Source organism: Rhinolophus hipposideros, assembly GCF_964194185.1.
Source record: "Rhinolophus hipposideros genome assembly, chromosome: 4".
In the NCBI taxonomy this organism is placed as follows: Eukaryota; Metazoa; Chordata; class Mammalia; order Chiroptera; family Rhinolophidae; genus Rhinolophus; species Rhinolophus hipposideros.
The window spans coordinates 105,822,686-105,842,803 of NC_138050.1; the positions used below are offsets into that span (position 1 = coordinate 105,822,686).

The following is a 20,118-nucleotide window of genomic DNA, read 5'->3' on the forward strand; positions in this document are numbered from 1 at the left end:
GCTCACCATTGCTTTTACATCAGTAGTGGAAATAATAACACATGCGAAAGGGGATGTAATGTCGTAGTATTCTTATAAGACTATCAGAACCACTGAGAAGGTTTCACTTCTCATTCCAGGCATCTGTGAGCCATATTTTGAGAAGAGGTGTGCTAAATATGAGAGTTGACTCTCTCTCGCCTAAAAATTATTGTGGGAGTTATAACGAAAAAGAACATATGAGGAAAAAAACACGCTGTTCAGATATTTGCTATATTGAAACTAAATTAAAATTCTGTGTCATCCTGCTGGTAGTTTGGGACGATGTAGTGGTCATGGGCTGAAGAATGCAAGGTCTCTCCTTGCTTACTGACCCTCCACCCGTGTGACAGTAGGACCCATGTGTGTTCAGATACAAGCTGGAAGATCATGGCCGTGGAAAGATACGTCATGACCACTAAGTGAAATGACACGTGAATGTGCCTAGCATATAATAAGCTCACTATAGATGTTGCTGCTTTAATCAGAGGAAGGGTATTCTTAATTGTTTGGAGTCTTTTTAAGACTTCTTAATGAAAGGCAATTCAGTTCTGTCTAAATTCTTATAATCAAAACTAATGAGTAACACATAATCCAAACTAATGACCAACATTGTCAATGTAAGTGGATAAACTTCATTTGTAGTTAGCACTGTAATTATATGTAATTTGGGGCTGTTTTCATTTGAAAAGAATTCAATTTATTAGGTTGGTAAAATACTCCTCATGTCATTTAATGTATACTATTATTCTAGTTTCTTCAGAAATCTTTTTTTTCCATAGAGAGTCTAACTGTTAACTCCAGGATTATCTACAAAGAATTGTAGATAAATGAATCCCAAAATGCAAAGCTTTCTTGTTTGAATTCAGATCAATTTTGGAACAGTTGTCTGAATTTTCCTCACCATTGACCACTTGGTAAAAGATAACGTATATTCATCAGAACTGCAGGTTTCTGAGTAGATGGAAGGACACCAGTATTCAGACACCAGTGTACGGAATGGAGCTGGAATGGGGAGGAGACTTATGCATGGACACTGGTACCTAGCATTTATCTGTCTCCCATGCTTGCAGGATGTGCCCCCTATGTACAGGCAGACACAGTTATCCCCAGTTTGGCAAATACAACTGTTGAAATAGTTACCGTTGTGATTTGAAATGATCTCACAGACCACAAAGCCCCTGTTGACCTAAATAGGTTGTACTAAGAAAATGATAATGACTGAATTTTTCACACCTGCTCTGCAGGAGCTCTGGGTAAGGGTATGCCATCTGCGGGCATCACAAAGTAGACAAGTGAGGAGTCGAGATACTGCTGGAATCCAGCCCCAAGCCAAGCACACTAGGTGATGCCCCTTCACCTGGGGTTGTCTGTGCTCAGCAGGGTTTCCTTGTGCCAGCTGACTACTGAGAGGGGAGGTCACGTGCTAATTTGCTAAAGGATCCACACAGGTGACAGCAGCCATGCTACACCCTGCCACACGGTATGGGGTCTTTAGATATAAAATGTAAATATTGTATATGTTATATATACTTACATAAATATTATATATGTACACATATATACAGAATCCTGAGCTCTATCCATTACAAATTCTTTATCACATGTAAGAGATGCTGAAACTGGATTTCAGGACCTCCCTGATTTCTCTAGAAGGGGCCTCCTCGTCTCCTTCTGTGGCCCGCTGTCCTTTCCTTCCGGATGCGCCCCTCTCATTAACCTCCATGGTCGACCCCCATCTAGCACCAATGCTGGATTTACCCAGGCGGCATCATCTGCCCTTAAACCCCCTCGTCCTCAGTTCCCACTGCTGCCCTCGGTGTTCCATCTCGCTGCTTTCCATTCTTACTCGTGTTCTTGAGTGAGAGCTCCTGCTGCACCTACACCGCCCAAGGCAGCTCTTCTCAGCTGAGCAGGGCAGACTAACACAGAAACGGGTGCAGGGCTCGGAGCAGTGGATTGGGGAGTGCTCACACGTGGCCCATGGTCCCGCCGGGGCTGACTTGTTATGAGCTAGAGTGCTTCCTGCCACCTCTGCCCTCCGCACCCACACCGACTTCTATTTGTAGGATGAGGGGTCTTCCCCCCACCTGCCTCTGCCCAGGTACCCCAACTTTTCCAGCACCTCGAGCTTGTGCCATGGATTTAGGGTTCTGTCATCTTAGAGTCATCTGGAATGAAGAAACATACATTTATGTTGCAGTTATGTTTCTGTCATGTTGGGTCATGAGATTCTGAAGGAAAGAGGACAGGCTGTGTTGATTTTAGTTCTTATTACTGATCCAAAGACATAGTACTTCTTCTTTTTTCTGTTGAATTGTTAAATTGAAGCTAACAGGCCTGTCCCTAGAGATGTCAGCTCATACGTAGCCTGGCGTAGTATCCACCTAAGCCAATTAAGCTAACCATCGGTCAGAGGACAGATTATCAACCTTTCTTAAAACGTGACCCACACTCAAAAGGGAGTTGAAAGAGTGATACTTATGACTTCAAAAGTAGGTCTTTAATTTACGTTATTCACATTTTTATATCACCATTCAAGTTAATAGTTGTTCCTATATCTTAGCACATAATTTTTCTCCAAGGGATCTCACATAAATGCACTTCATAAAGTTAAGGGGTATCAAATGGAACTACGTGTCATCAGATGGAAGGAGAAACTGAGGTACTTAAAGGAGGAATTACATGATCTATGCAAAGCAGGAAAAAATCCATAGCCCAGCTCTCTTAATAAAAGTGCTGCTCATTTCTACTAATTTCCATATCCAACTCTCTTTCTCTTCTTGTAACGTGATGCTGGTTTCATTTGTAGTTCTGAGCGTGTTGCTGCAAGGAGTGTCACGATTTCTCCATGGCAGGTGAATGTCAGGGACAAGGGCCACCTGTTTCTTGTTACATGAAAATATAAAGAATTGCACTTGAAAATAGTATATAAACCAGAAACTAGACTTTTTTTCCCCTTAAGAATGCTTTTTATTAAGTTGTTTCACTGACTTTTTAAATTTATTTCATATAATGAGAGGAATGAGAGAAACACAGGTAAATTGAAAACTATTGCCAGTTTTATTTTGGGGGCATTCAAGGGTCTCAATGAGGTGATGTTGTCTTCTCAGTGGTTGGGGAGACAAGTGGACAGAGATCTGGGGAGCTCTGGATCTCTTCATGTCGTACAGCCACCCATTTCTTAGTTTTGTTGAATTTTTTCTTTCTTCCTATTTAAAATTACTATAATGGAAAATCCAATTATTCTTTGGAGTGGGGCAGATGCATAAACTGAAATCCTGGCATCTTACTTAATGTCAGTTCCCCGTTAGCTCTTCTTTGTCTCTCTGATTCTATTTGTTTATTTCCGATGTCCTCTACCCGCCACCCCTCCCCCAGTGTCACTGAGAGATGCTGGGTCACATGGGGAACGTGGGTGAGGAGGTCTCAGCAGACCCACTGGCCTTCCTTCAGGTCTGTCCAGTGTCTCTCTGAAACGGGCTCTCACCCACACTGCCCCCGCCACGCTCCCCTCACTTACTTTGCTTGCTAGCTCCGACCACGCTCCAAAGTTCCTTCTGTCGATGTCATGATTCTAATGTAATGCACACCCTGCATGGGTGTTAACTCTCTCCCCCCACCTGCAAGAGTAGGAGCCTTGGAAGGAAGAGACTTGCTTTTATTCATTATTGTATTCCCAGCACCAAGCACTGTCCTTGGTTCACGGCGACTGTTCAGTACATAGTGCTTAAATCAAATGATTTTCCTCTTATAAAAGAAATGTGTTTATAGCTACATATTGTAAGGCAATGGTAAAGGTGGATTTGACATGCAGAATTGTGATTTACAGGCAAATGTTCAGGAATCTAATTATTCCAAAGACAATAGCTACCATGCGTTTCCTCTAAATTCTGTAGAAGGCACTGAACCCCTACTGTTTGCCAGATGGTTTATGCACATCAACTGCTAATCTTCCTAACAAGAAGGAAATATAGATGCCATTATTACTATTATTAAGAGATTATTAAATTATGCAGCCTGCTTTTTTCCCCTCAATAAAAAAGAAAAATCAGTTCACTAACAAAAGGGGTCCAGTTCTGGGGTTGTGAAGTACAGCATGGTATTCTCGAAAGTTGCGAAGATAGTAGATCGGAAAAGTTGTCACCACACAAAACAGGTTCCCCAGGAAGTGCTGGAGGTGCTCACTAACCCTGTCGTGCTCCTCATTTTGCAGTACAGACGTGTATGACATCATTACCTCGTACCCCTTAAGCTTACATACGACTACATGTCAGGTATAGCTCCATAAAGCTGGGCAAGATGAATAAAAGATTATTTAAAACTCGGATTAAATCAATATTTAGTGGTTTGCTAATAAGAGAAATTTTCAGACTGTAATGGGAGCAGGAGGAAATTTTAAAAACTGTCAAGCTAGGTTTCTTGGAAAATGTCCCTCCTTAAGACATAACCCCTTGCACTCAGTTCAGTGTTGCAAACGGCGCAGTGGGAGAACTGCCTTTTATTGTTTGAGGCCCAATCTGAGCCCCGTTTTTCTCACCTGGGAGGTGGGAATGAGGAATCCACTGCGTGGCTTTCCTGTGGGAGCCTCGCCGAGTGCCTGTCATTGAGGAAGTAGTTCATGCCTGGTCTCCTTCTCTGCTCCCCATGCCTGCTTGGCTCCCTGCCGGGTTTGGCCTGTTCACAGAACAAAATAGTATCTGCTGATGGTTGTCCTGCACCCCAGACCTGCCTGCTCACAGAGGAGGCGGGAGCTGTCCAGAGGCTGAGCCACTCTGTCCCCTTCCTTACACCCTCCCGTCCCCTCATCCACCCCGGACACCTCCTCCCTGGTTTCTCTCTCAAGCTGCAGAGGACAGAGAGTAGCCGATCACACACCTCCTGGCCCAGACGCTGTGGGGCAGCCTTGGGCTTCCTGATCTCAGGTGGGGAAAGGCCTGAAGTCCCCTGGGAGATTGTCCAGAAGGGGAGAGGGGCTTCGCCTGCTCTCACAAGGAGACCAGAGCACTTGGGAGAAGGGCATGAGGGCAGCTGTGCCCAGGGCTGACCAGCCTCCTGCCCCGCCTGCCTGTCCCTTCCTGAAACGTGTCGTCGGGACTGCTGTGCTGAGCAAGCGCTTCTGCCTTGTAGGAAGGGGTTGTGTGCTCCGTGTGACAGTGTTTCTCTTCCTTTGTCAGACACCAGACGCTCTTGTTTGTAATAGTGGGTTTCACGGATTTGTAACATACTCAGGAGGTTTAACTGAAACTTCCTCACGGGAAGAGTTTCAAGTTTGTCTAATGCGCAGCTTCTGGCAGCGGGTCACAGTCTGAAGACCCCCTGCTGCTCACCTGAAGCCTCTTTCAAAAGCGTTGTCATCGCTCGTTCCTGGGATGTGCCTTTTACTCCGATCGCTGTTGGGGGTCTTTGTTGGTCTGTTGTTAACACACGGTGTCTGAAATCCTATGAAATGTTACTTTCTTCTCTTTCCTTACGCTACAGAGCTCCGTCTACTCTTTGCTGCATTTCTAGTGGTGCTAAATTGCCTTAAGACTTGAGAAGAGTCTAAAAATTGTCCCTGTAAAAAGAGAAAATGACCCAGAAATGACACGTGGTGTGAAAATCAAAGGCTAATGAAGGCATGTCAGTCTTCACGGCAGCTGCACGTTCATCTCTGACGAGGGCAGTCTGGAAGGTGGCAGTCCGGCGAGGGCCCAGGAAACTCCAGTGCTCTATGCCCCCCGGCCATGCTGGCTAAGACCTCGTCTTTCCTTTACGGGAACCATGCCATTAAGTGTCACCGTTCCGTTCTGAGTGGAGAATCTGCGAGGGTGTCTAAAGCTCTTGTGAACTAGAGGCTGGTGATCAAAAAGGCGGCCTTGCCAGGTGGCAGAGGGCATCCTTTGTCCTCACACTGCTGGGTTTCTGCTCCCTCCAGCTGACACCACACAGGGAAGCCTTGCTGTATTTTAGGAGATGGCCTGAGTCCGTGCCTTGTCTCAGGTTCATCCTGCTCATTCATTCCTCAGACAGACGGTTCTGGCAGGGCTGTCATCCTCCCGGTCACCGTGCTAGAGGCTGGGAGAGACGTGCAGCTGAAGCAATCACAGCGCAGTCCTTGCGGAGCTGGTCCTGGGACCTGCCTCTCTGTGTGGCTCTGTATCTGCCTCCCGCCCCCTGTACTTCTGTGCCGTAGGCTAGTATTTCTCAGATGAAACATGATGGAGCCATAAAAGAACCAGGTTGTACCTCAACGAGAGAGAGGGAGGAGGAGGAGCAAGCACTGTGTCTGAGGGCAGATGTCGGGAACAGGACGAGGGGAGCGCCGTCCTGGTCTGGGAGAAAGCCAGAGGGGGTTACTCTTCTGGACACACCAGGCTATTTGCAGTTCCCTGAACAGCCCACCATCATTGGTGCTAACAGGGCTTTCTGTGATCGCTTCTCAACGTAGAACACATGTATTCACTTGGAAAAATGAAAGAAACTCTAGCTCTTTCAAGATCCAACCCACGTTTCCGTTTCTGGCAGTAACCTTTTACTGCGTTTTCACAATAGGCAAAATCAGTTGTTGTCCCGTTAAGATTCCCACAGCAGTTTACATTTACTTCACACCCTGCCCGCTATCGTCCGGTGGTGTGTCTCTGACCCCAGGACCTCCTCAGGACCTTGTCGGGACTTGCGTGGTGTGTGGGGGCTGCTCACAGGTGTCGGCTGCTCCTCGGAGGCCAGCAGGAGCGGGTTGAGGGTACATGGCTTTCTTTGTCAGCACTTTTCTCGGGCTGTTTCTCCCACACGTTGCATATGTAGACTCAAGAAAGTGACTCCATTGTTCCTTCTTTTCACCTGTACTTCCTGAGTGCTGGGCAGGGTGGGAGGTGCTGGGCAGGGTGGGAGGTGCTGGGCATATTTTACAAGTAGGTTTAGGACTTGGCGTAAATGTTCGAAAACTGTTCAAGGGCATCAGAGGGCTCCTGACAGCATTTCCTCTCATTTCTTTTCTTGCATCAAATGCCATTTTTCTTTCTCTAAGGTTAGAAAAGTATCTTCAAATTTTCCCCAATACAGTTTTCAGAAAACTTGTTACCATTCTGCCCTGTAAGCCACCAGTATAAGTAACTCTGTTAATGGGAAGTAAACTTTTTTTAATGATTAAGAAAGTAAGAAGGAGGAAGATGAGGAGAGAGAAGAATGGAAGTGGGGGAGACAGAGAGGAGTGGGCGAAGGCTGGCAGCAGAGCTGTGGAGGGCGGGAGAGACCCTATGGAAGCGGCGTAGTGAGAGGGTTTGCAAAGCAAGCTGAAATGTGGACCTGAGGCCCGTGAACTCACGTGTGCAGAATGTACTGTGATTTGTCCTGGCACTGAGATGAAGTTTTGTTTCGAGGTCTCCATTTGTCAGAGTGAGAACCTTTTAGCTCTTCACCCTTAAAGTCGTTATAACCAGTGATCCCTGTGTCCTTTGCATTTAAAGCCAGTGTGATCCCCGCCCCACCCGTCTCCCTGTTGATGATCAAAATGCCAGGTGGCAGTGGGGGAGCAGGCTGACCTTCCCAGCTCCTCAGTGCGCCTTGGATCCCTGCTGTGACCTTGCCCATTCTCTGGCTGCCACAGGCCCTCATCCTGTCGCCCAGGTGTGTGGCTTCCTCTCTGTCTGTCACCGAGGACCTTGCAGATTACCTGCCGTGTCCCTCCAGGCCGCAGGGGCTGGGCCTTCTCAGGCTTAGGCTCACCGTGCTGCTGTTTCTTCTCTCGAGAGGCTGTGCCCTAAGACGCAGAGCCTTCTCCATGAGGTGGCCGCTGGGGAGTGACAGCCACTGTGCATTAGCTCTGGGTGCCACAGGGCACTGGGGTCTTGTCTGTCCCACCTCCTCGCCTGCCTGCTGCTTCCACTAAGGTGGCAGGAAAACGGGGCTGCATTCCTGCAGCCGGCATACCACCTCCACTCAATGTCTGCCAGCTCTGTGGGGTCTCCTGCCCCGTGTGGACTTGGGTCTTGTTTTCTTTTTATTCTTTACAGTGGGGAGGGGCGAGGGGGGGAAATGCGCCACCACATCTCCTGCAAACATGTTTCAGGACTGTCACCTGGATTGCAGTTCGGAATTTAGAAGCCTGTGCCAGCACCAAGGTTTTAACTTCTGTGCCAGCACCAAGGTTCTCAGGGTGTAAGTAAAACGTGGGAGAGGAATGACAGGTGTGCATGCCCCTTCCTACACACACACTCACACACCTACACACACACATATACATGTATGCACATACGCACACCACACACATGCACATGTTTATACATGCACATATGCACACACATATATACATATACACACATGCAGCTACACATGCACACACAAACATACACACATACAGACATGCACACATACACACGCACATACATGCACAAATCCTTTACCTCTTTACATATTGTTCTGCCACGTGACCCTTGTTCTCAAGAATGGAGCTCATTTAGCAAAGATTCTAAGTTTTGATCCAGTGTGCTTCCAGAAACAATCTCCTCATGTCACCTGCGCTCACTGTATAAAGACAGATACGGCAAATCCTGGCTTCAACTGAGTTCTAAAGAAAAGATTTTTGCGATGCGTGTGTTTTCTGTTATTTAAGAGCAAACACAGTATAATATAATCTAGTTCTCCTTTTTTCCAGACATGCAAAATGTTTAAATGCCCACATGTGGTGCCTAAAAATAATATTGATTCCTTTTGTATTTACGAATCTTTAAGTGTGCTGTTTGAACTGGATTTTTTAAACAAAGGTGAAGATTATCTGTCATCTATCTGTCTATCTATCTGTCTATCTTTCGCAGTCTATCAATCAATGATCTGTCCATTTAGAAAACTCTCAATGGAGAAATGAAGAGATTGGTTCGTTCATTAGCCTCAGTAAATATTGGTCAGTGTCATTTGAGGAAAGAGGTGGGTGTCTGCGTCTAGCCAGTCAAGTAATGGGGATCAGTGTCCCCTCTGTTAATTAATGGACAGTTAGACGTCACAGCTAAATCGACTCACATTGCTACTTTGGATTCTACTTCAAACATTAAGGAACTCCAGGGTTTCTTCCCCCAGAAATAACTTATAGTACTGATCTTCAAATAAATGCAGTAATAGCCATTCTCTAGGGAAACTGTATTTAGAAACAGTTCATTTTAGAATGAAACCGTACTTAGAAATAGTTCATTCACCTAGAAAGGCTCTTCAAATTGTGGTAGGTAAAGTAGACAGTGAAAAATGAAAAGTCTACAGAATTTAAAGTTTAGTGATGAGCTTTTCAGAAGTACTAAGCATTGACAGAGCAAAAAAGGTGGTTTTCCCTATTCTACCGTGTTTCTCTGATAATAAGACAGGGTCTTATGTTAAGTTTTGCTCCAAAAGACACATTAGGGCTTGTGTTCAGGGGATGTCATCCTGAAAAATCATGTTAGGTCTTATTTTCGGGGAAACAAGGTAGTCTACTTAAACCCCAAAAGTATGCGGCTTTGACTGTGTTACTACAGTTCTGCCATTTGGGTGTTTGTTACCTATTACACACTACAGCTTGATGTCGCACAAAATCAGTTTTCTAGTAATTGTTACAGTTTCCAACTACTAACAATCGTTGCAATTGTACAACATAATTAATCTAAGTTGTTCTAAATTGACTTCCCAAGGGGAAGGTTCTAATATTTTTTTTTCTGGAATTTTCTTCTAAGAGTATTTTCCATAAAAACAAATTAGATTTCCTAATGTTATACATGTAACTTCAAGCATCATAATCAGGAGATCAAATCATAAATAAAAATTTAGTTTATTATACATCTGAAATTGAAAGTACCCATGGATTGTACGTTGGACTGATTTATGTGCTAGATAAAACAAGAGCCAAGTCTGAAACAACAAATTAAAAATGGAGTCATCGTTAGTTTTTTCCACCTCAGCCTGATTCATCACAACACAGAGACTGCTCCTCACTCAGCTGTTGGGATGGGCTTACGCGCCCATGGCTGTTTCCCAGCCTGTAGTCAGACTAAGAGGTTTTCCCACGCGGAATTTTAATTTTTTTAAAAAAAATTAAATCATAAAGTAATAAGGCCAGAAGTACTACGGTTACTGCGATATGGGAAGAGAAGTGTGCGTACGATGATGTTACTACACTCAGAATAGTTCAGGCCGGTTTCCCCGGTGCATTCAACCAGGGTTTTCCTGTTGGACACCGCCCTGGCTTCCAGAAACCCCCGCTGGCCGTACTTCCCAGGGTTCTGAATGATAATGAGGTGTTTGTTTGCAGAAATGGGATCCAGGAGTCCAGAGCGGTGATGCCACCAGGCCCCGTGGTCACAGTGTGCTGAGGCCGCGTGCGGGAGCCTGATGAAAGGCCCGGGAAGCGTGTGTGGAAGACGCAGAGCTTTGCTTGGTGCCAACCACGCTTCCTCCTTCGGCCTCAGGGGCGCAGGGCCGCTGTGGGTGACATGCAGGGTGCCACCCGGGCCTGGATTTCATGTCAGCGCCTCAGTTTAAGAGGGTCATAAAAAATGGTGCCGTGCTCTCAAATTCCACCTCTCCCAAACCCATTATTAATCAAATCATTTGGCTTATTTCTTTCATAGCACTTATGACACATTTTAATCTTCTTCTTGTTTGATCTGTTTACTGTGTATGTTTCCCCCCTAAGTAGACTTTTACCCCCATGATGTGGGCCTCTCTCTGTCTTATTAACTTGTACATCTTTGGTACCAAGAATAGAGTGAGACACATAATAGATGTTCAATAAAAAAGTTTTGAGAAAACGAAAAAATATATAAAAACTGAAATCAAAGTAAATAGAAAGAATGGGAAATTGGGGCCTAGACGAAAGAAATTTAGACATACAATAGTTGTTTTCAAAACAAACTCCTTGTGTTTGTTTCATTTATTTAATGTGGTTTCAGAGGTTTAAACAGACACACGAGCAGGAATTAGAGAGGGATGTGTCTAAAATGTGGAGCTCTCTTAAATGACAATTAAATTGTGTCTGCGTTTTGGTTTTAACACTTTTCACTTTCAAAAGTAGTCCGTATTATGTGTCTGTAGTGAAGTGTTTCTCAAGATTATTTCCATAGAATTGCAGTTGCCCTGGACAGTTGGTGAAAAAGGACTTCCCAGACAAATTTGGAAAACTGTGCATACTTTTTACATTCTCTTAAGTAGCTAAAATAAATTTTTGAACCTTAAATTTTAGTAAGCTGAGCGCCCCCTTTGGAAAGAAAGATGCTTTATTTGGTTTAATCTAGTATTTTTCAAATTGGTTTCACCTGATCTGATGGCTTTTGCAGACATCACCAACCATCCCCAGACTGAGTGTGGGGAATGCTTGTGTCCTGTGACTGGGCTAATATTCACTCTGATATTACAGATGAGAGTTTCTGACTCAGTGGGAAAGGAAAGCATGCGTTTATTTCCCCCTATCTATTATCTACTATTAATTTTATCCATGATATAGGCGACTCTGCCTCTTTTCCCCAGAAGGCTCTCTTTCGCTCCCATTTTTGTCCACACCAACCTCAGGGTTTGTGAAATAGGAGACACAAGTAGAATTTCCTGCTGTAGAGACAGGCTTGTCAGATGGTGAGCCATCACTGCGCGGGGCGCCCCCCACTGCGGGGGGCCAGGCCTGGAGCAAGGCTGAGAGTGTTGGAGCCTGACGGCACCTCTCGCAACTGCTTGTTACCTGACGAAGTTGATTCTGTAACAACACTGTGTTAGTCTCGCAGCCTAGCGCCTCATGTTTTCAGAGGCAGCTCTGGAGCCAAAGCAGGTTTTCTTCTAACTCTAGATGGATGGATTACTGTTTTCTACAACAGATGATTCTTTCCTTGTAAGATGTGTTTGTGAAAAACAATTTCACTGGACTTCTTCTGAAGATAATTAATATTTATCATAGTAATATAGATTCTTTACTGAGGAATTACCTTTTTTTTTTTCCATTGGGAGCTAGTGTTCTCTTTTAAATTTTATGACAAGAACACTTAACGTGACGTTGACCTTCTTCCTAAATTTTAAATGTTCAGTGTTGACAATACAGTGCAGTGATGGACAGCAGTTCTCCAGCACTGTCCGTCTTACTGCAGCTCAAAGCTTGTGCCTGGTGGTTAATGGTGCCTCCCTCCGCTCCCTGAGAACCACCGTCCCAGCCTTGGTGTGATGAACTGGACGCCTTCACATGCCTCATGGAAGTGGAATCATGCGGCCTCTGTCTTTCTTGTCCTGAGACATTTTCTGAACCTGGACTTTTTCAGTCTCGTTTCTGTATGAGATTTATTCACATTGAATGCCATCTTCCCACTCAAACCACAGCACACAGGCTGCCTTTGGTATTATCTCTGTTGTAGGGAGGACACGGTATGGTTTATATATTCCTTTAGCTATGAAGTTGGCAGAGTGGACGTGGGAATCCACGTCTTGTGACTGTCCCCTATGACACTAGATGGGTTCCCTCTGTGGATACGCTACTGGGTTGTTCCATGTGTAATACTGTTTGATGTTTAACACTGTAGCAGCACTGGGGTGGTTTTTTAAAGACGTCTTTTAGGAATAACCGGAGTTGTTTCTTGTTTTGTCATTGCTCAGGGTTGGTGCAAATGTCCAGTTCTCCTGTGAGGACAGTTTTGTGCTCCAGGGATCCAAAAGCATCACCTGCCAGAGAGTCACCGAGACACTGGCTGCGTGGAGTGACCATCGGCCGATTTGCAGAGGTGAGGAGGGCGAGACGGTTTTAGGGCCCAGGCTCTGTCTGTCAGCAGGTCACCGGGGTTTCCGAACACATGTGTTATTTAAGCACAAAGCGTTGTGCACAGATGGTGTAGAACTGGGTGATTGTGTGTTTTCATAGTGATGGTGGGCAAAAGAGAAACAGTGCCTTGAAATTTGCTAGGAGGTAGACATTTCCAAGGACATTTGTGGTTTTAAATGTCAGGAAAGAGATGAGCAGATCTAATCATTCAGACTCACACACTCGACGTAACGGGGCAACCATCTTCCTATATTTATATACAGTTTGCATATGTGTGAAAAAGTGTTACACAAGCAGATCCCTGCTCGTCTAACACTGATCACCTTCCAGTGGCAGTGAAGTTAATTCTCGGATCCTGATGTCAGTGACCAAGGCAGTTTGGGAGTATGATCCCCAGCCAGTGCTTCATTAGGACCTTATCTCACACTGACCTCTCACCCCGCCAGCGGGACAGAACACTACAGCGTCACCTTCTGCAGAGCACCGAGTTGTCTCTTCTGTGAAGAATGTGACAGCCTCACGGGTTACAGAAGCCGTGGTGAAGCCAGCAGGAAACTGATGGCAGTTTTAGTATGGAAAAAATAATAAAATTCAAAGGAAAACTAGGATTGTTTTTGGTTTTGTTTTGTTGTATTTTAGCCAAACAGTAATTTATGCAAGTTGATAGTTTTGAGGGAAGAACAAAGTAACAGTGGGTTGGTCTAGGAATAAAAAGGAAAGTTTCGGGGCCAGTCCGCGCGGTTAGAGCTCCCTGCTCTTAACTCCGAAGGCTGCCGGTTCGATTCCCACATGGGCCAGTGGGCTCTCAACCACAAGGTTGCCAGTTCAACTCCTCGAGTCCCGCAAGGGATGGTGGGCTCTGCCCTCTGCAACTGAGATTGAACACGGCACCTTGAGCTGAGCTGCCGCTGAGCTCCTGGATGGCTCAGTAGGTTGGAGTGCATCCTCTCAACCACAAGGTTGCAGGTTCGACTCCCGCAAGGGATGGTGGGCTGCGCCCCCTGCAACTAGAAAACGGCAACCAGACCTGGAGCTGAGCTGCGCCCTCCACAACTAAGACTGAAAGGACAACAACTTTACTTGGGTCAAAAAAAAAAAAAAAAGTCCTGGAAGTACACACTGTTCCCCAATAAAGTCCTGTTCCCCTTCCCCAATAAAATCTTTTTAAAAAATCAAAAAAGGAAAGTATCCTATACAGGAATATCTTATCCTTCCCCATAGTCTTTTTCAGGTGAATGGAGTTATAAATTTTCCTTGTGAACTGTGTCAGTTACACCTTGCGAAGTGGAGTAGTTACCAAGCACATTGCTAGCTTTATCTGAGGCAAGAATACCGTTCTGCAGGAGTCACCGTATCGCACTCCTTGCTGTGACCACCCACGGCTTTTCATGAGTGGAACACACAGCTCTGTGGTGCCCAGATGTGCCCAGGGCAGAATGGGTGAGGCTCTGGCTGCAGGTGACTGTTTTCTATGAAACAGAGACCCTTCATGGAGAAGCACTGATCTCCCGTCAAGGAAGTGGCAGAGGCTCTTCCTGCTGCCTTTTGTCACTACACCACTTTGAATGTTGGGTAATACTAAAAAGTGACATTATTAGCTTTTCAAAGGAACTGTGGCCCAATTCACGTTCCCACCGAGTGGTGGCAACGTACACTGCTCCCAGGTATAGACGAGGACTAAATCACAGGTAGTGTATTTCCCTTAAGGAAAACTGTATGATTTTATTATTTAATGGTTTTCTTGCTCTTCTGTACCAGAAATACATATCATTATTTTAAAAACCCAAATGAGACAAAACTAGTAAATATGCATGTGTTTTAAATTGTTAAGAGTAACACAAAGGAAATATGTGCAATGTACTATTTGATTCCTGTCTTATTTATTCATAGCATTTCCTGGTTTTGCCCCGAATCTCAGGTTAAGCCAAAACAAAAACAAAACCAAAACCCAATCACGGCATCAGTATCCACGTTGGTGCCCAGGCCTCAGCGCCCTGTCAGCTCCCCGTGCTCCCAGGCTCAGGTGCGGCAGCCCTGCTCCTGCTCTGCCCCAGCCAAGCACCCTGCACACCTGACGTGATTAGAAGTGACCTCCCGTGTCCTAGTTGATCACAGTTGAGAAGCGCCCTCCCAGGACCTTTGTCTGTCACCTGACCTGCTCGCTTCGCTGAACCGGGAAAGTCTCATCTCCACTCTCGGGCAGCCCCTGTGTCTTACCCAGAAGCAGAGGGCACTCAGCTTAGTCATCTCCTTCCCCGCCCACGGGGCGTGTTGCTGCTTCTGCTCCGCCTGGAATCTCCTTCGTTTTTCCTGGAGTAATGCTTTCATTCTTTTTTTTTTTTTATAGTTTTATTTTATTTTATTTTATTTTTACATCCCTCACACCGTGAGCCCCTCTCCCCCCATCTCCACTTCTATTCAACATAGTGCTGGAAGTTCTAGCCACAGCAATCAGACAAGAGAAAGAAATAAAAGGCATCCAAATTGGTAAGGAGGAAGTAAAATTATCACTATATGCAGATGATATGATACTATATATAGAGAACCCTAAAGACTCCACCAAGAAACTATTAGAGCTGATAGATGAATTTAGTAAAGTAGCAGGATATAAAATTAATATTCGGAAATCAGTTGCATTTGTATATACCAATGATAAAATAGCAGAAGGAGAAATTAAAAAAACAATTCCATTTACAATTGCTCCAAAGACTATAAAATATCTGGGAATAAATCTAACCAAAGATGTAAAAGATCTGTACTCAGAAAATTATACGACACTGAAGAAAGAAATGAAAGAAGACATAAATAGATGGAAATACATTCCATGTTCATGGATAGGAAGAATTAATATAGTTAAAATGTCCATACTGCCTAAGACAATATACATATTCAACGCAATTCCTATCAAACTACCAACGACGTTTTTCACAGAAATAGAACATATAATCCTAAAATTTATATGGGACCATAAAAGACCCCGGATAGCCTCAGCAATCCTGAGAAATAAGAACAAAGTGGGAGGTATAACGATACCTGATTTCAAACTATACTACAAGGCTACAGTAATCAAAACAGCATGGTACTGGCATAAAAATAGACACATAGATCAATGGAACAGAATAGAGAGTCCAGACGTAAATCCATGCCTATATGCCCATCTAATCTACGACAATGGAAGCAAGAATGTACGATGGGGTAAAGACAGTCTGTTCAATAAGTGCTGTTGGGAAACCTGGACAGACACATGCAAAACAATGAAGCTGGACCACCTCCTTACACCATATACAAAAATAAATTCAAAATGGCTTAAAGGCTTAAATATAAGATCTGAAACCATAAAATATCTAGTAGAAAATATAGGAAGAAACTTCATGGACATTACCCGGAGTAAGATTTTTAATGATATATCCCCTCGCGCGATGGAAGTAAGAGAAAAAATAAACATGTGGGATTACATCAAACCAAAAAATTTTTTCACAGCAAAGGAAACCATCAATAAAACAAAAAGAGATCCTACTGAATGGGAAAATGCTTTCATTCTTGTTCAATGTATTACTTCTAATGTTCTGAAATAATGAGCCATAACAGTGGGACACAGCTCTTCAGAGTGTTCGCAGGGAGGATATACATATCAAATCTATGTGCCTTCACTGGAGCAGTCTGTATCTGGGGAACCATAATAAGCAGTATTTTAAAAACCTGAAGTTTTAAAGAATATCTATTTTAGTATATTTGGAGTCGTGAAACATTAGACAAAAAAATAAACAAAAGGTCCCCAAATCTCCTTAATAGAAGAATTTGAGATATACCATTTAGAAGAAGGTTATCAAAATTAGGTGACAAAAATGCAAACCCAAGAGAAGCTTAAACCAAAATGGAAATGGATTTGTGTCTCATAAAATAGTTAGGACTTGGGCAGTACAGGACTGGCTGGCGGCTGTGTGTCAAGGACGAAAATGGCCTGGACTCACCGTGTCATCCTGTGGTCAGGCTCTCCCCTTGATGCTCCAAGGTGCCGTCCACACCCCAGGTGTCAGGATGGGGGAGCTTAGAAGAAGCAGGGAGAGACACAGAACCTTACGGCACGTGTCTAGAAAATGTCGCATGCATGTATGTACAACCCCATTGGCCAGAATCCAGTCAGGTAATGTTCGCCTGTTGTGAGATGTAGGAATACAATTTTTATTCTCGGCAGTCAAATATACAACAGTTATATTTCTGGGCGAGAAAGGGAGACTCGCTATTAAGGGAAAATGGCAGTCTCTGCCAAGGGAATATACTTCCGTAAGAAGGAAAGACGGAATAAATCACTGAGTAAATGTCACAATTTTTTTTTTGCTTCCTATGTCATCCTCAGCTTTTCATGTGCAGAGAGGACAAACAGATTAGGTGATCATGCAGCCCTTTCTCACAGCCCTTGGCATTTTTGTATCAGTGAAGGATTTTAGTTGTAAGCAATATAGGTGAAAAAAAAAGTGCTGTGTGTACGTAAATAGCTCACGTGCTGGGCGGGAAAGACTCACGCGAAGGCCCATGGTGAAATGAGAAGCCTGCCGTCCACTTCCATATCCCACTTCCTCTCTCTGCCCTGTGCCCGCCTCCTGGCCACGTGGTCTCTCACAGGACAGTTGCCTCCATGCTCAGACTTGCAGTCAGGAGGATAGTTCTGTCACATCAAGTAATGACCTGTAACATGACCCGAGCCACCACTTCCACAGAGGGACACAGGTGCCCCAGTGCCCCTGTGGGCTGCTCCTAGAGAGGGGGGCTCTAAGGCAGTGCTCTCCAGCAGAAGGGAAATGGAAGCCACATACGTAATTGAAAGCACCTAACAGCCACATGACAGAAGCAAGAGCAACAGGTTATCTACCCTAATAGTCAGGAAACATTATCATTTTAACAGAGAGTCAGTATGAAGGTTATACAGTGTGTTATATTCCCTCCTCCTCCCCCCTTCTCCTTCCTCTCCCCTCCCCCACCCCATGGCCGGCACATCTCTGCTCAGAGCAGCCACGTGTGAAATGCCCAGTGCTCACTGCGGGCAGTCCCTACCATGGGCAGCACAGCTCTAGATATTGAGCTCAGTGCATGGTCCTGGTTTTCTTCTAACGTGGGAAACCGTCAGTCACACCTTGTAGGTGTGCAGGGAAGGAATGAGCTCAGGGAGTCCTGACCTGTTTCCTGGCTGGCAGCCTTCGCTGGACAGCATACTTTCTACCACTGAAATCCATAGGTTTTTCAGATTGGCAGCATTTAATAACCCTGAGTCTGTCATCATTCCCTTCTTTAAATAGTGCCTCTACTTGCTTTAATGACTGATTCATTAATTGCAGAAGAACTGAAAATATTTTCAAGTAGAGCTTTTATAACTATTTCTATACAAAGATAGCTTTAATGTAGGGGAAGTGGATAACGTGAAACATAACAGTATGTCAAACGCTACAGAAAACAGACTCTAGGAATACTTATTTATTTATCAGTAGGTTCCATCGGCCAAGTGCAGTTTTCCAAGTTCACTTCTGCTCTGTGATGTTCCCATAATGAATAGCCTGCGAGAAGAGAACATGACGGCTGGGTTTTCCCGATTCATGTGGAGCCTTTAAAGGAGCCCGTACATCGATCAGCTCAGTCGCATAGTCTGAATTCAGCCATCTATCAAATACAGTAAAATGCCTCTGCTCAAGCATTACACACATTATGAGATTTCAGATCAGTGAATTAAGGAGGTACAGACGCCCAAGGTCCCCATCTTCACAAAGAGTCTTTAACTCCAGTAATTATGGTACCTTCTCGACAGAGGGCTATCCGATGGAAGCCGTTGATAAATGGCAGTGACTCCGAGTGCTCTCCCATCCAGGCCAGTGCTTACATTAGCTAATTAACTGGCCTACAGGGGAGGGCTACCTGTTCTCCCTGTTCTTCAGACACATGAATGGCTGTCACAGCTCAGTAATTATACGAGTGAATTTGTTGAAAATTATGCCTACTTCATTTAGGGATATGAAAACAACTATTATGACTTTCACAGGGTAAAATATTATGAGCTGTTTAAAACTGTTTAGGTATCTTTAACTGGCAGTAGATTTTTAAAACAAGCAAAAAAAAAAAAGAGGATCTAGATTTTATTTATTTACTTTCAGTAAAATATTCTAGCTGGCATTTCATTCCATTGATAGGAGATATCTATTTATCTGTCTTACTTCAATGCTAATACACTTTGATGTGCAGAATTAATATTTGTAGGTGCTGCTCAGTGAGTTGAAAGGGAACAGAAGAAAGGTGAAATATTATTTGCAGTTGTAACTGTGCTTACATGGAAGCCAATTAGAGCCACCATGGGTCACAGATTCAAGTTATTATTACCTTGGGGTTCCGGGTTAGATTAGCTAAGAAATGTCCTTTACTTATTAACTTGTCATTTTCCAAGACTTTCATAGCTTAGTCTTTCTACCCATGTTTTCTGTCCATGCCAAAATGATGGTTTATACCTGAAAGATGACTCTTCATTCTACCCAATTAAAGGTCTGGAGTCAATTTTAAGATTGTACTTTTATACACTGAGTATTAAATAGCTATTAATATAATCTCAGATTTAAAGAAACATATATATTTTTATTTTAATTCCAGTGATTTTGGAAATATTTTTTCTCATTGCTTCTAGACTCCTAAGGTTTTCTAGTTTTTACTTGAAGTCACCTGGGAAATAAATGTGTTTTCTCTATTTTTTTATTAAGTTATTGGAAATAGTAGAGTTTTGTATTTTTATACTCTCAAATCCTACTGACATAATGACGTGAAAACTAATGTTAATTTGGTGCTAATTTTGTTCCTAGAACATGCCCAGAAAGTTTCTGCCTTCCTGTCCTTGATTTTGTTTTCCTTTTACCCAGAACACGTTCCCCCCAGATGTCCATGTGGCTCTCCCTCCCACAGCTTTTATCAATGGTCATCTCCTCCACAGTTCTTCCAGACCACCATCTTCCAGAGCAAGCCCTTTCCAGATGCTCTCCAAGCCCCACTCTGCCTTCTGTAAAGTTCATGATCTCCTGACATTAGACATTCACGTGTTTGTTTGTTAATTGCCCGATGAAGGCGAGGAGCCTAGTGGCGTTCTGTTTCTGCTGTAGCCTCAAGGTTTAACTCAGCGCCCAACTCTTAATAAGCATTTAATGAATATGTGTTTAGTACGTATCTGTGTTGCGGTGCATGGGGCAGGGTGCTGAATGCTTCACGTGCATTCGTTCCTTCAATTTTCACAGCAGTCAGAGGGGCAGTTACAATTATTATACAACTGAATAAACTGAGAGACGTAAACTGACATAATTGAACAACAGACACCTAGTAACTGCATAAGCCCGGCCTGGATC

The 20,118-nt window shown here is 44.1% G+C and overlaps 1 protein-coding gene across 4 annotated transcripts in view; it reads left to right on the forward strand.

Moving 5' to 3' along the window:
- CSMD1 (CUB and Sushi multiple domains 1) overlaps positions 1-20,118 on the forward strand; it is a 1,600,646-nt gene that overhangs the window by 1,148,560 nt on the left and 431,968 nt on the right. For all 4 annotated transcript variants that reach the window (XM_081046432.1, XM_081046429.1, XM_081046430.1 and 1 more), the window contains exon 9: positions 12,589-12,713. In XM_081046432.1, coding sequence (XP_080902558.1) covers positions 12,589-12,713 — 125 coding nt within the window. The remainder of the gene's footprint in view (positions 1-12,588; positions 12,714-20,118) is intronic.